The following is a 13,904-nucleotide window of genomic DNA, read 5'->3' on the forward strand; positions in this document are numbered from 1 at the left end:
TCCCCCACGCAGATTTTACAGATCCTCGCTAGCAAGACCTCCCTTCCAGCTGTAGCTGCAGGTGACGGTCTACAAACCTGAAACGGAGCTGAAGAATGAGCTCTGATTGGAACGCACTAGTTAAGTATTATTCGTATGTCAGTCAAATGAGGGTAGGCAGCCATCAAGTTATTAAGGACCCAGAATTTATCTGATGTACAACAACACGGTGAAGGTAAATATTGATGCCCAGGGTTTGGCCCAAGCAGCGGACGCAGCCATAAGCAAGGTTGGCCTTGTTTTGAAAGCTGAGCAGACTGTTCATGTTACCTAAAAAAAATGTTTTTTACATGTGCCATTTATTTTCAAATTCTGGCCACACGGTCTACATAAACTTTTACAAATTGAATCAGCTGTAATGTTCGTACCTGATGACATTTTCTCCCTCTCGACAATGACAAGACAGATCCGATACTCTAATCACAATACCCGGCTCCTCAATAGCGATGCTATCGCTGCAGGCAACATCAAACAAAGTCCCCAGACTCTTTGGGTCAATGAGTCAAAGAGTCAGGTTTGAACTAGGCAAGCGAGTTTCTGATCTCAAGCCTCAATCTTTAACCTTGAGGTTGCCACCTCCCCTATATGTGATGTGTATGACGACAGCCGCTCTGGGTGTAGACAGTCTGTCAGATTCTAGCTTAGTTATAACGTACTGATATAACTATTCCTCTCTCAGCTATCTGTTTGTTGTCTTGTGGGTGGTCACAGAGGACTGTATAGCTGCCCTGTGTATCCCAGAGGTCCTAATGTACACACAGGGAGTCAATAAGACCACCAGCTAAGTGTGTGTGTGTGTGTGTTTGCTGAGTGGTGAGAGAGAACAGTACAGGGATCAATAGTGTCTTCCCAGAACCCTGTAATTTGATGGAGCAGATCGATGGTGAAGGCAGAGAAGAGAGGAAACTGTGCAAGGTTGCGGACAGGCTTTTAGGGATGTGAGTGTATACGCAAGTGTGTGTCTGCTATGACCAGATGAGAATACTCCCTTCATTATTAAAATATGTCATGAACTCAATAACTACTGGCCTGAAACAAGTTGGCCTTCAAAAATAAAGGTGCAGAGGGGAACAGAGACAGACAGCCGGCAAACAGGACTGATTTGATACAACAGCCTTCAAGGCTCCAAGCCTCATTCCCATATTTCATCAATATAGCTTCATTTAATTGTACGATATTCATTATTCTAAACAACCAAACAGGGTCATTGTCAAGATGACTTTAAATGGGAGAACAGCATTTCAACGCCATTTCTATTTAAGGTGACATGGAGAACGCCTATAATGAGGGATGATATTTCATCAGAGACGGATCTCCATGGATGCCAAACCTAGAGCGCTGACAGGCAGAGTTTATTTGATATGGACAGATCTTTGTTTCAAAGTGAGACAAGTAAAACCTCCTCGCAGGAGCCCATTCGCTGTGTTAACATTAGTATGGCCAGCAATACACCAAGAGGAAGACAAACTCATGAATAGAAGTAAGTGTTTGTATGGATTGTGATGATGGAGGATGGCTATTAAGAGGAACAGAAGCTCTTTCTCTCTCTTGCTTTCACGCACACAACCTTTCTACCCTTTCTACCCTGCATTTACTTGCCGCCTACCTAATAAACAATAAATGAAAAAAGAAATACATTGGCCATTTCGATGTGTGCTCAAGGATGTTTGCATTCTACTTAACATGCATGCTACAACGCGTGTTAGTGGGATATCTGGACACAAAGTGCCCCGGGCAGTGGCATAAACTGTGAGCTGCAACGCCAAAGCTGTCAAAGATGGATAAGAGCAGTAGATTTCGCCTTTGGCCTTTCATCTAATGAGCTAAGCATGCATTTATATCTTTGGCCTCACCTGTTTCCATGGAATGATTGTGTTAAGCTATTTACTATTATTGCTCTTTCTACCGAAGGCACACAGACTAATATTCTACTCCAATGTGCTCTTCAGCCATCAATGCAATCATCAGTACTACCATTTTTCCCCTCATGTTTTCAAGATAGCATAGGGGAAGCCAATCCAGAGTCTTGCAATATTTTGGAAGAAATGAAAAAAGGAGCAGGACGCTGAATCCCTCGTGAACAGTGATAACAGCACAGACTGACTGCTTAGCCACTTAGCACTCCCGTTCCTACGATGACCAGACCGTCACTCTATCTGGACTCCACTTCACTCTTTTACCTCTTGGCTCCGCAGCGGTGCATTGACCTTCTCACTCCAGTCAGGACAGCAAAGTCACTCCACATCTTCCATCGTTGGGCTGAAAACTAATCTCTTCTCTCCAAGTACCTCACGTCTCCGTCTCCCCACTGAATCATATACCCTCTCCCATATCCTCTACTTCATCTAAGTTGCGCTCATCAGAAAAAAAAAAAGCAAAAAAAAAAAAAGCGTACTACAGTTTATTCTACTGCACTTAAGTACTGCACTGAACTCATTGTAATTCACTCCGAGTAAGAACATCAGCTAATGTAAATGCCTAGAATGTAAAATGCAGCAGTGAAAAGGTAAAGGCCACCAAAGCAATTAACTTACCTTTAACCCACCTCCCCAACAACAAATAAACAAAAAGGAATAAACAAAAAGCCTTCCCTCCTTAAGGATATTAAAGTCACCTCCTCTTGACTCCAATTTTATATTGAACGTGCATGTGTATTGCTTGTGTATTTATTGTACTCACATGCTCTCTGCATCATGTGAGAGTGTATGGGGGGGTTGTGAACAACATTGTACTTACGTTTCATTAGTATTCAACACTCCAGGCAGAACAGTCTTGACCACGTTTTTGTATCTTCTTCAGCTGTAAATGTCTATGGCTGTATATTGTACTGTAATCTACAGTATGTCTGTGTTGTATGTATGGTTCTACCATAGGAAACACACTGAGGAAACCCAGCCAAGACAGGCTTGAACTCATCTTTAGCTTCCTCCTGTAGATGTGCATGTACTGCACAACAATGACTATGGTAAGTCATTTTTATTACAGTAAACTCAGACTTTTAGTCCGCAGACACTTGAATGAAAGCAGCAAGCTTTTAGTGGCCTTTCTGTCGGATGGGAACTGAGCAGAACGCCTGTTCAGTCATCACCATCGTCATTTCCATTTTCAATGTGGTCGTTTGCATCTCACTCACAGACTGTTTACTTTTACGTTTTCGTTGTTTATACCCCTCTCTAAGCAGGGCGATCCTGAACTTGTCTTTGGCCTTCTCTTCTACAAAGATGAGGCTATATATATATACAGTATTATACATCAAAGTCTATAGTGTGTGTATTCGAGTACAGTAAACTCACATTGAGCCAGTATGCCGGACAGGGCGGTCTTGAACTTGTCTTTGGCCTCTTCCATCTCCTTCTCATGCTGAGCCTTCTCGCTCATCAGTCGGCGGATGTGACTGTTGGACGACTGGATCATGGAGTAGAAGTTGTTGGCGTTCCTGCGGCTGACTTCGCCTCGTTCCACCCAGGTCAACAGGACGCGCACCGCTTCAGCAAACTTACCGTCGTCTGGCCGAGAGGGGAGGACAGGAACAGTTGGGGTCAATACAGGCAAGTCAAAATAAAAAATTGCAGATTCTGCACAGTCCCATGACACTTTTTTGCAAGCTACAGCTAGCTATCTGCAAATTATTTCAAAACACATCGTAAAAGTGAAAGTCCTTTCCTCCTCCTACCTCCTTGACATGAGTAGTCAATGACAGAGCAGACTAATTCTGTCTCAATACAAGAATTCAAAGAACTCTAAATTTGCAGCATAAAGATTCATATTCAAGGTTACATTTTCAAAATTAGAAATATCACTTCCTCTTATGAGTTAGATACTGCTTAATCAACATGTTTCGACATGTTTTTGTAGGAAATAATTTTCTCAAGTGCTGTACTCCGTGATGAAGTTTGCAAATAGGTACTGTATAGAGGAGTGAAGTGTCTGACACCTGACTTTCCTGAATTGATTAATGCCCATAGCGCCTCAATGACTTTCTCTGGCCAAGGAGAGAGAAAAGGAAGAAGGGAAAAAGCAAAAGAAGAGTCAGAGTGAATATGAGTGAACTGGTAAACTGAAAGAAATGTCACTGAAAGCTTACTATTCTCTTGCCGAGGGGAAAGGAAAGGAGATAGAGAGAAGAAGTGTCAGGGTTAATATGAGCAAGGCGGGATTGAAAAGAAAAGAGGGGAACAATAAAGCCTCAGTAAACTGAAGAGAACGAGGACAGAGGGATAGTTATGCCGGTGGATGAAAGAGAAAAAGATAAAACAGTTGTGACAAACTGTCACATGTACTTGGTAACATACAACCACCTCAAAGAACTTGCTGACACCTGAGGGAGATGGAGGGAAAGGTAAAAAAACAGAGACAAAGAGAGAGGGAGAGAGAGAGAGAGAGAGAGAGAGACAGAGAGAGAGAGAGAGAGAGAGAGAGAGAGAGAGAGAGAGAGAGAGATGATGGAACCAGTCAATAGGTAGACTGGGTAAAAAGTTCCTCTGTATGCTTCTTATCATGAGAAGGAGGGTGGGGTTGTGGTGCGAAAATACAACTAGCTTTGGAAGGGCTAAAAACATGTTTTTACCTGGGTGGAAGACTCAGAGAAAGTGTGTGTGGTTTCTCAGCACTAGCCTAGAGTGATCAGAAACAAATCCACGGCTAAAAAAGCACCATGCTGGAGTTTTTTACACCATGACCAGAAAGGGAGAACTGAAAAAGACATATATATGCAGATGGCAAAGAGGCAGGAAGTCGCAGCCATTTTGTTAGCAGGCAATTGTGACTGAGACCTGGAAGTGCCATTTCTCATTAGCGAAACAGGTTTATTCAGCCAGAAGCTGGACAGAAAGCTGAGAACAGAGAAGAGAGGAAAGGAGAGGAGAAGAGAGAATATGGAAAGGATGAGCAGAGAAGAGTAGAGAGGGTGGAGTAGAGGATAATGGAGAGGTGAGAGGAGAGGGAGAGCAAATTTCTTTAACACATTTGGCAAACAAATTCATGATTTTCGTTAGTATATCAGAGAATGGTATTGTCAGGTTCACAGTCAGGTCCTGCAGTTGGTGCCTTCTGGAGGCATGTGCACATGGTCTCACACACTCACACATACTGTACATACACACACTTTGAAAAGCAGTTGCACAGATAACCACACACAGCCGCCCCCCCACCTATTCCACTTCCTTATTCCCCACCTTGTTAGTTTGTGGTTTGCATGAATAATGATAGCCTCATGAATGGATCCAGCTTCATTTTCACTTTCACTTTTACTTGCTCATTAACTGTGTGACCATTTGAATTTATGCTCTATTTGAAAATGTCCTTAGCTTGATTACAAAAAGACTTTTCTACCACATCTCTTGAGCTCATCTCTTTACCAAGCACTATTCCTTCTTTCTGTGCTATTATGAACATATGATGTTGTATGTGCTTTGTGTGTGTACTTTACAAGCACACTACCAACCTTTGATCTTGTCTCCCAGCTGGCTGCACTCGTGCTCGGAGTAGTGGACGATGGGAGGAGGGGAGGGCGGCCGGAGGCGATCCTCCTCCATCTTGCGCCGGTGTCTCTCCTCTCTGGCCAGCATGCGCTGGCGACACTCCCACTCATACAGGTCGTCTCTGGCCTGGGCAAAGTCCACATGGAGACGACCGGTGTCCTTCTTGTCTGTGCTGGAGCCCAAACGGATACGGTAGCCTAGGGAGGCGACAGTGGCAGAATTAATGAGAAGAAAGAGGAGATGGGAGGTGGTGGAGAAAGAAGAAAGAAAAAGTAAGTATGAAGTGGAGAAACGGAAGGGACAGCAGGGAATTCACTGATTAAAAGGAGGTAATTCATCTGTTTGGGTAATTTGATAAGTCATTTTCACTGTGCTGTGCGTTGAGTTTTTTTTTAGTTGTACAACATCAACAACGTCTACCTGCTGGCAAGTAAAATGCTCCTAATTTTTGATGATTGTCCACTTCACGGGTCATTCTATTCCTGAACTGTGCCCATGATTTGCATACATATAATTGGCTGAGTCTCACATCTTGGGGACTGCTCACAAAATCAACCCACAAAGGAAAAAAACATAAACAGCAGAAATGAGCAAACTGTGCATGTTTTTAAGGCCAATGATATGCTGGGAAGCATTAATTTGCTTCAACTGGGTCGAGGGAGATGGGAAGAGGGGCATGAGACCGAGAAAGTACACAAATGAGCTGTCTATGTTGTTGGCCCTCTTTCTGGGTCAATAGTGTGTCTGTCTATCATCTACCACCATCTTTATTTTGACAGACAGCGAGACAAACCACGAAACACACTCTTCATTGGGGTTAAATTGATCCGTCTACTTGTCCACCACCCGTCTCTCCTTACCCTTGGTGTTACCTCTTTTGCCTGCGAGATCCCTCCATGTAAGAAGTCATACTGTAGCTGTAGGGGTTTTTAGAGTAAAGAGGGCCTACATCCTTTTGTCAATACATGGGGGAAACTCAGGGAGACTAATTACTACTCTAGTGGCACTGGAAGACAATCTCCCTCATTCCCTCTCTCTCATCCTCTCACTCCCTCACTTAATTTTCACTAATGGCTGTTTGTGGATTTGAAGTGAAATCATGCCCACTTTGTTAATTGATTGGTTGCAACGATCAGAGTGAGTCGTAAGTGTGTGTTTGTGTATGTATGCGTGTTTTCACCGGGCACCGTAATGATGCCCAGTGATTCCTGAGAGCCCCAACACACACACTCCCATCACAGGAAAAGTGGTTGGTGTATGTCAGAGCGGGCAGGAAAAAAAATACATTTTGTGTGTCTTCTTCAGCGATCTCAGTGTGTTGAGGCTGCTGGAGTGTGCGCCAATGCTGGGTTCTGTGTTTGTAAAGGGTGTGTGTGTGTGCGTGTGTGTGTGTGGGGTGGGTATCATTTATGGGAAAGCTACACAGCTCCGTCATCTGGCTAATGCATGGACCATAGCTCCAGTTTCACTGCAGAAAAGTAGCATAATCACAGGATCTCTCTCTCTCCCTCTCCCGCTCGCTCTCTCTCTGACACACACACACATGTATGCACACACATGTTAAATAACGCTGAGGGTGCAACTGGAGCGGCTGCTATGTTAAATGGGCTTTGTGAAGCAGGGATATATGGCCAGCAGTTTGCATAGAGAGATTTAAGACATCTGGGCTCTAGAAGCTGCTGGGAAATGGAGATAAGATAAGAAACCATAAGCTTGTGTCACATGACTAGTAGAGATGCTTTTTCCACTTGATGGTGATTCATTTCCTCTATTGTCTGAGCCTATAGCTGGTGGTAGTGGAACTCAGTAGACTCAAGCATTGTTAGTGTCCTAATTAATTAATAACAGTAAAACCATCTATTTTTGCTTGAAATTTGTATAAGTGGTAATTTTATCTATACAAATTCCATGGAATGAAATACCTATAGGAGTACTGGGGACAAATGGGGGCTAAATGTTTACAATGGTTTTAGAGTGAAGACAGCTTACCAGACAGGAAGAGAGCCTTGTCCACGGTAAACTCCTCAGCGAATCGGATGTGGCAGAAGTTCTTCTTGCTCTTGCGGATGGCGATGATTTCACCACACTGTCCAAAAACCTCCATGATGAGCTGCTCGGTGGCGTTCTCCGGTAGACCGCCGACAAACACTGTTTTACAGCCTGGAGGGCGCTCCCTGGTGGCCGGAGGGGGAAGGTCTGTTAAAAAGTAGTGGGGAAAAAAGGAGAGGACACACAGTTATGCGTTGGCCTACACTGGGTTGAAATATTAAGGCTCTGCTGGTAGAAATATGACCTCCATGACTAATGAAAGACACTTGTACTTTATACATACCACTGACATGTGCAATGGTTCAGCAGTCCTAGAACACTAAAACTTTATGAAGAGTATCAATTATGCTCTTTGACAGAAGTTGAAAATAGGCAGATTTCAGAAGCTGATTGCTGGAAAACGTTTGCACAGACCTGAAGAGCAGGTCTGGCTCTGATGTGGTTATTTGAGTTTTCTGTCTTTTGTTGGCTTCTCTCATTAGTAACAAATATAAGCCTCCATGTAAAATCAATTAATGAAAGCCCAAACAGCAAAGCTGTTATTGTATTCTATTAAACATGGCTTAACTAAATCACACTCAGAAATAGGCTGCCCAAAGGGTTAAAACAAACAACCAAAACGAAGGAGAAGTCTTTATATAGAATGGGACAATTTATTTGCATTTATAACATGATACTCACATACAGGATATCATATCTAATTGAATACATTCATAGAGTCTGAAAAACAATAGCTCATACTCCAGATAGTCACGCTCCAAATCAATTAAACCATATCTAAAACATTGTTCCTTTGACCTAAAACAGTATGAAGCCAAAATGCATGGATAATAATAACTTGGAGCAATATGCTCAGATCGTTTTTTTTTGTTAAATGTTGTTATCAAACCATTCTATGCATGAAAATGAAATCCTTTTGGCCACAAAGTGATGGCAAATCCTCTCATGGAATGTCCCCTGTACCGCAGAAATGACTAATTCAACACAGATGAGTGTTGACTGATCTAATCTCCAATAGATCAGGCTTCTCAACCATGATGAATGTGATTAGCGGGGTCTACAAGGAGTGAACCAACTAATCAATGGAACGCTGAGGATGCTGCATGTCTGGATTACTAGCAAGGGCTTGTCGTCTCTGTCACTCCCCCACTCTAAAAAGGACTGGTGTTAATTAACTTTCTATAGGCCTATGTATATATATATATCATACAATTGAGAATGTATTCTATATTACTAACCAATCAATAGCAATTTCACTCAACATTTTGAATTTAAATTAAATTAACTCCAACCCTGCCAAATAGGACCACTGGGTCCTTAACAAATTGATCCCTAAGAGTCTTTTTTGCTCCTTAACTGAATCGAACTTAATCAGCTGGATTATGTATTCCACAAAAGGGGTTGGGGGAGTATCGAGTAACGAAAGCATTACAATCCAAAGTCAGAGTTTCCTTCTGGCTAAAAAGAACTATCAGCTCATAATTCCCCCCCGCTGTCAGAGGCCCCCTGCGCTCGCGTGCAGCACTCCTAAAGAGTCGAAACAGACATGACAGTCCCTGGCTCCAAACCAGCACACAGAAATAGATGTGTCCCTGAGGTTTGCTGCCTGTGTGGCCACCCACTGGTCTGCTACACTAACCCAGGCCATCACCATCCATCACCTAGACTGGCTAAATACCTTTTTATGGTCCTGGGCCTGTTAAGGGGAGGAGGCCTGAACCCTCTGCGGACTCTGACTGGGAAGACAACTAGACATACACAAGTACTCAAGTACACACATTCAAGTACAAGTGCATTCACCTCACACACAAACGACATGCACACACATAAACCTGCCTGCATGTAGTAATGCCACATGTAAAAACGCACACACACCTAACTACTCACACACACCAAGAAATCATGCTTGCAGCACTGTCTCACACACAGACATACACAACACTGTTAGCACACTCACACATCACACTATATCAGCAAAAACTAAAAGACTAAACACCTGCCACTAGTTGTGCATCCGTCTTTATTCAGAGCCTGGGGCTTGTAGGAGTGTGCATGTGTGTGTGCATGTGTGTGACATTGGGAAACATTGCTAGTATCCTCAAAGCTCAGAGGGGTATCTTTAGTCTTTCCCTTCACGGTAATTATAAAATGTGTCTCTCAGACAGCCTGCCTTCAGAGGCTGGGAAAAAGTAAGAGAGATAGACAAATAAGGCAGAGCTTGATGTCCAATTTGACCATCAAAGCGGGTCTCATGGTCCCAAATGTTGAGCATAAAGTCTTTTCAAACCAGTGAAGCGGAAAGGAACACAGGCATAGCACTAGATGAGCTGGAAGAGGAGGCAAGGAGGGCTGAGACAGACTGGGAGGGTTTGACTGACGAAAACGGAGAAGAGAGCAACAGGGAAAGAGCTTGAGCTTGATGAGGATGCACATTGACGGTAAGGCTATTCACATTGAGGAGACAGAGAAGGAGTGAGTGAGAGAGAGAGTGCTGAGGGAGACCTGCAGGGTTGTTGTTGCTCAGCTAAAGGTCAGTAAGAGGGGATGCTACATGTGGTGTCAGGTTGAGTGCGTCCAGCTAGAGGGTAATGACTGCTTGTGATGGACACCATATGCAACCTACTGCATAGGCGCCAGCCCATTCCCTCAGATACTAGCTAAAAGCCTGAGTGCAGCTGATATCAATATTTGTTTCACTTTCTCGTGTAAATACAGCTCTCACAACCCTGTATTATTTGCATCGGTGTACTGTGTCACATCAGCTCAGGTTTACCCTCTACAGCAGTGGTTCTCAATCCTGGTTCTCTGCATCCAGAGCTCTGCTGGTTTTCATTCTAGCCATCTAAGAGACTTCTCTTCAGCTCTTTACACCCCATGTGTGTCAAAAAAGTGGTTGTGACAGCATGCATCATGAAATAATGATATGCCTGTATCAGCAGTGTTCCCCTCTGATTCCCATCAGCTAGCCCTATCCTGCTGTGAGGCGCCACAGCTTGTGAGACAGACAAGATGCTAACAGGCTAATATCTTCAACAAATAACACTGACTTACAACCAGATCCACATCCAACCACAAACACATCCTTTTCATGTAAAAGGCCTGGAAGACTGTTTCTCTACTCTGTACTGCTGTAAAGGGCCTGGTCTAACTATGTATTGGTACAATGCCTGGCAGATCGAATACCCTGCGAGTATAAATGGTCAGGTTTGTTTTCCCACTGGTATAACATGCCTGGCCCATCTTGCTAGTGGTGTAAAAGGCCTGGTCTGTCTGTCTATTGGTATAAAGTCTGGTAGACTGTCTCCCTACTGATACAAAAAGCTTGGTTTGTCTTCCTGCTGTAATAAAATGCTTGGCCTACTTGTCTCCCTACCAGAGCAGGAAAGTGATTTTTTAAACAACGTTTGTGGGTGGTGAATCCCAAAATTCAAAAGCTATTTTCATTATTTTACAAGACAGATTGCTTTGCAGAATAGAAAAGAGATTGGTAGTAACCTGCCTGACTGTCTGATAGAGTAGCTAAACTGAAATCTGGCTGGTGCCAATTTCCCCCCTGCCCTACTAGTATAAAAGACCTGGCCTATCTCGTTGTAAGAGGTTTCGTAGTTTGTGTTTCTATGGGTGCAAAACCCCTACACAGCATCCCTATTGGTTTAATTGTGTGAAGCAGAACTGCACCTCAGAGACCTACTTGACTTTCATGAGGAGAATCAAGCCTAAGCAGTTTTCCTCTGAAGTCTGCCTGCTGAAGACTACTTGGCTCAGAGACACACTGCGTTTCATGACACAGACACTGGTGACAAACAAAGAAGATCATAAGGAGAGACTGGGGAATGAAAAAGTGAGTGAACGCAGTCAGGGGGATAGGGCAGGGAGGTAGGGGGTAGAGAGGTGAGGGAAGTTGAAAATATGTCAGAGGGAGAGGAGAGAGGTGTGTACTGAAGTGTTGTGTCCATGCATGATCAAGGTGTTAACAAGGATTCAAAAAGCTTCAGACCTTGGGGCCCAAATCACCATTTAATTTCCTGGAATTGGGCATTTCATCTCGGACAAGGTCTTACTCTTAGCCTAACCGTGAAGCCTATTTTCAAATTCATGCAGATGCCTACCAGGGCAGACAGGCCAACAACACAGCAAAAAGTTATACTTGGGTTGCAGAGTAAGTGTTTACGACAGGATCAAAAGTTGTAGTGATGAGTTCTTGACAAAGATGACAACAAATTCAGCCTGAGGATGTAGATGTACCCTTCTACAAAGTAATCTAGTTAATTTCCCTATCTTCGTCCATGAGGACTAGCTAGAAAGAGGTTCCTAGGTGAAGTGAAACTTTTAATCAGCTTTCCCCTCTGCATCATATTGTGACAGTAACGGTTTATATTGAGCACAAATGCACACCACAAATACACAAGCATATCTTATATCCAGCATCAAAGATATAGAGGGAAAAAAAAGATATTTGCCTAAGAGGAAGCAAGACTGTGTGTTTTGTTTTGTGAAAGGATTGTGAACTCTCACATCCTACTGTGGTGAGGAGCTTTTGTTTTAGTTCACCTTGAAGCTGACATGTGAGATGGCTTTGAAAAAAAGTCCCCAGGCAGAAACTTTTCTCTGGCAGGAAATCTTAAAGGGGAGGGTGGGATCAACCCCAGAACCCCCACTACGCCTTTCTATTCTAACTCTGGATAATTGGAGGGTGTGTGTGAGATAAATATAAACAACAACTTGTGCAGCACATCTCTACTCAGAATATACACAGCGACTTGCCCTGAACATTTCCGTGGACGGATAGATGGTGTTTGGAAATATGGACTGCCCAATCATGCATGTCTTATGGTCCTGAGCTGATCCAGCATTAAGGACACAACAGTGATCAGGATATTGGTTGGGCCTGAACTATGACAGGATGAGAAGGAGCCACACAGGTTATTACCTCTTTGGTTTGGTGCTGAAGAGCGACTTTTTGTTGTACTATATTGAGCCACTGACCTCCGTCTAGTCTTACCAACTGATATTTGTCTGTATGGTATTGGTTGAGGTGATTTGCTACAGTATGTACACTAAATGTGCTTTTATGTTATTTGTTGCCTATGTTTTTGTCGTGTTTTACTGTGTCTTTTTATTGATTTTATTATGAGTTTTTGTTGTGTGTTTTTACTGTAAAAAATTGTCTATAAAACCAATTTCACGTATGGGAATATAACATTTTGAATTGAACTGAAGCTCAGTTATACTCTGTTAAATTATTTTCACCGCCCAACAAGGCGGTGAATCTTCTAGTTATATACACATCTTCATGACACATCAATAGATCATATTGGCAAGGTTGTGTCATGTTATTAGAATAAGGTGTCTTTCAGAGTAGTGTTAATTCTTTTGTCTGGTGGTGCTGGTAGTGGAGGTGGTGTGGTGGGGGCGGTGAGGGGTACAAGAATAGCATTATAATGTTGTGACTTACTGGGGTTGGGGGGGAAGAGGGTGCAGCTCTTGCAGTGGATGATCTCCTTGACAATGGGCACCTCCTGGGAGAGGGGAGGGGGCACCATGCCCAGGCCGGGCATCATGGGGTTCATGGGGGCAATGCCAGTCATCATGCCAAGGTTGGGGTCAAAATCTGGAGGCAAGAGAGAAATATGGATGAGAAACACACTGCAACTCACTCCCGGGAAAGCAGCGACACATACACAGTAACATGTAAACACAGACTTGTTTCTAACAGCTAACCTTTAGCCAGCCATCAGCTGAGTCCATACTGAATCTTTCAAGTTCCATTTTACATTGTGTACTTATTCCCCGAGTGATTCTTCTGTCAACACCAGTGATACACAAGCAGACTATACATACATAACAGAATACACAGCCATTCATGAATAAATCATCTGACAAACAACATACATATTTAAATGAGTTTTTACTGACTCTCTCTCTGTCACTCCTGTGGTTTGAATGATTACCAATAACCTCATAGATACTTTAACAGCTGGAACTAAAACATACATTACACAGGAGCTTTATTCACAATACCAATTTACACTGCAGCTGGGAAAACATGTACACACGCATGCTCTGGCACCCATATGCACACAAGCATTCACATGTACACACATCGAATTCCAGCGCAGAGCTTTTTGAAATGGAAATGACATCGCCCTCCTGCATGTGCCTCAACATCACCTGCAGAGGACTGAGGACTATGTGCAGTATGTGCGTGGGTACGTGTGAGAAAAGGTTTAATCTGAAACAAATTGTAAAGCAAAAATTATAAAACAGAAAGGTTAATAGAAATTTAAACAGATTTGTAAATTCAACTGCTTAATTTTTTCTTACTTCTTTTTCCTC

At 43.1% G+C, this 13,904-nt stretch overlaps 1 protein-coding gene across 2 annotated transcripts in view; it reads right to left on the reverse strand.

Annotated features, from left to right (window-relative positions):
- The window catches only part of enox2 (ecto-NOX disulfide-thiol exchanger 2), an 82,455-nt gene that overhangs the window by 18,411 nt on the left and 50,140 nt on the right, over window positions 1–13,904 (reverse strand). For both annotated transcript variants that reach the window (XR_011695229.1, XM_071520814.1), the window contains exons 3-6: window positions 13,024–13,179; window positions 7,509–7,715; window positions 5,483–5,716; window positions 3,333–3,545 (exon numbers count right to left, since the gene is read on the reverse strand). Coding sequence is in view for 1 of the 2 variants with exons in the window: in XM_071520814.1 (XP_071376915.1) it covers window positions 3,333–3,545; window positions 5,483–5,716; window positions 7,509–7,715; window positions 13,024–13,179 (810 nt within the window). In the remaining variant the exon portion in view is untranslated. The remainder of the gene's footprint in view (window positions 1–3,332; window positions 3,546–5,482; window positions 5,717–7,508; window positions 7,716–13,023; window positions 13,180–13,904) is intronic.

The sequence above is a fragment of the Centroberyx affinis genome, unplaced genomic scaffold, assembly GCF_046629955.1.
Source record: "Centroberyx affinis isolate AG114_WGS23_722 - 3 ecotype Tasmania unplaced genomic scaffold, CSIRO-AGI_Caff_v1 ptg000827l_1, whole genome shotgun sequence".
Classification (NCBI taxonomy): Eukaryota; Metazoa; Chordata; class Actinopteri; order Beryciformes; family Berycidae; genus Centroberyx; species Centroberyx affinis.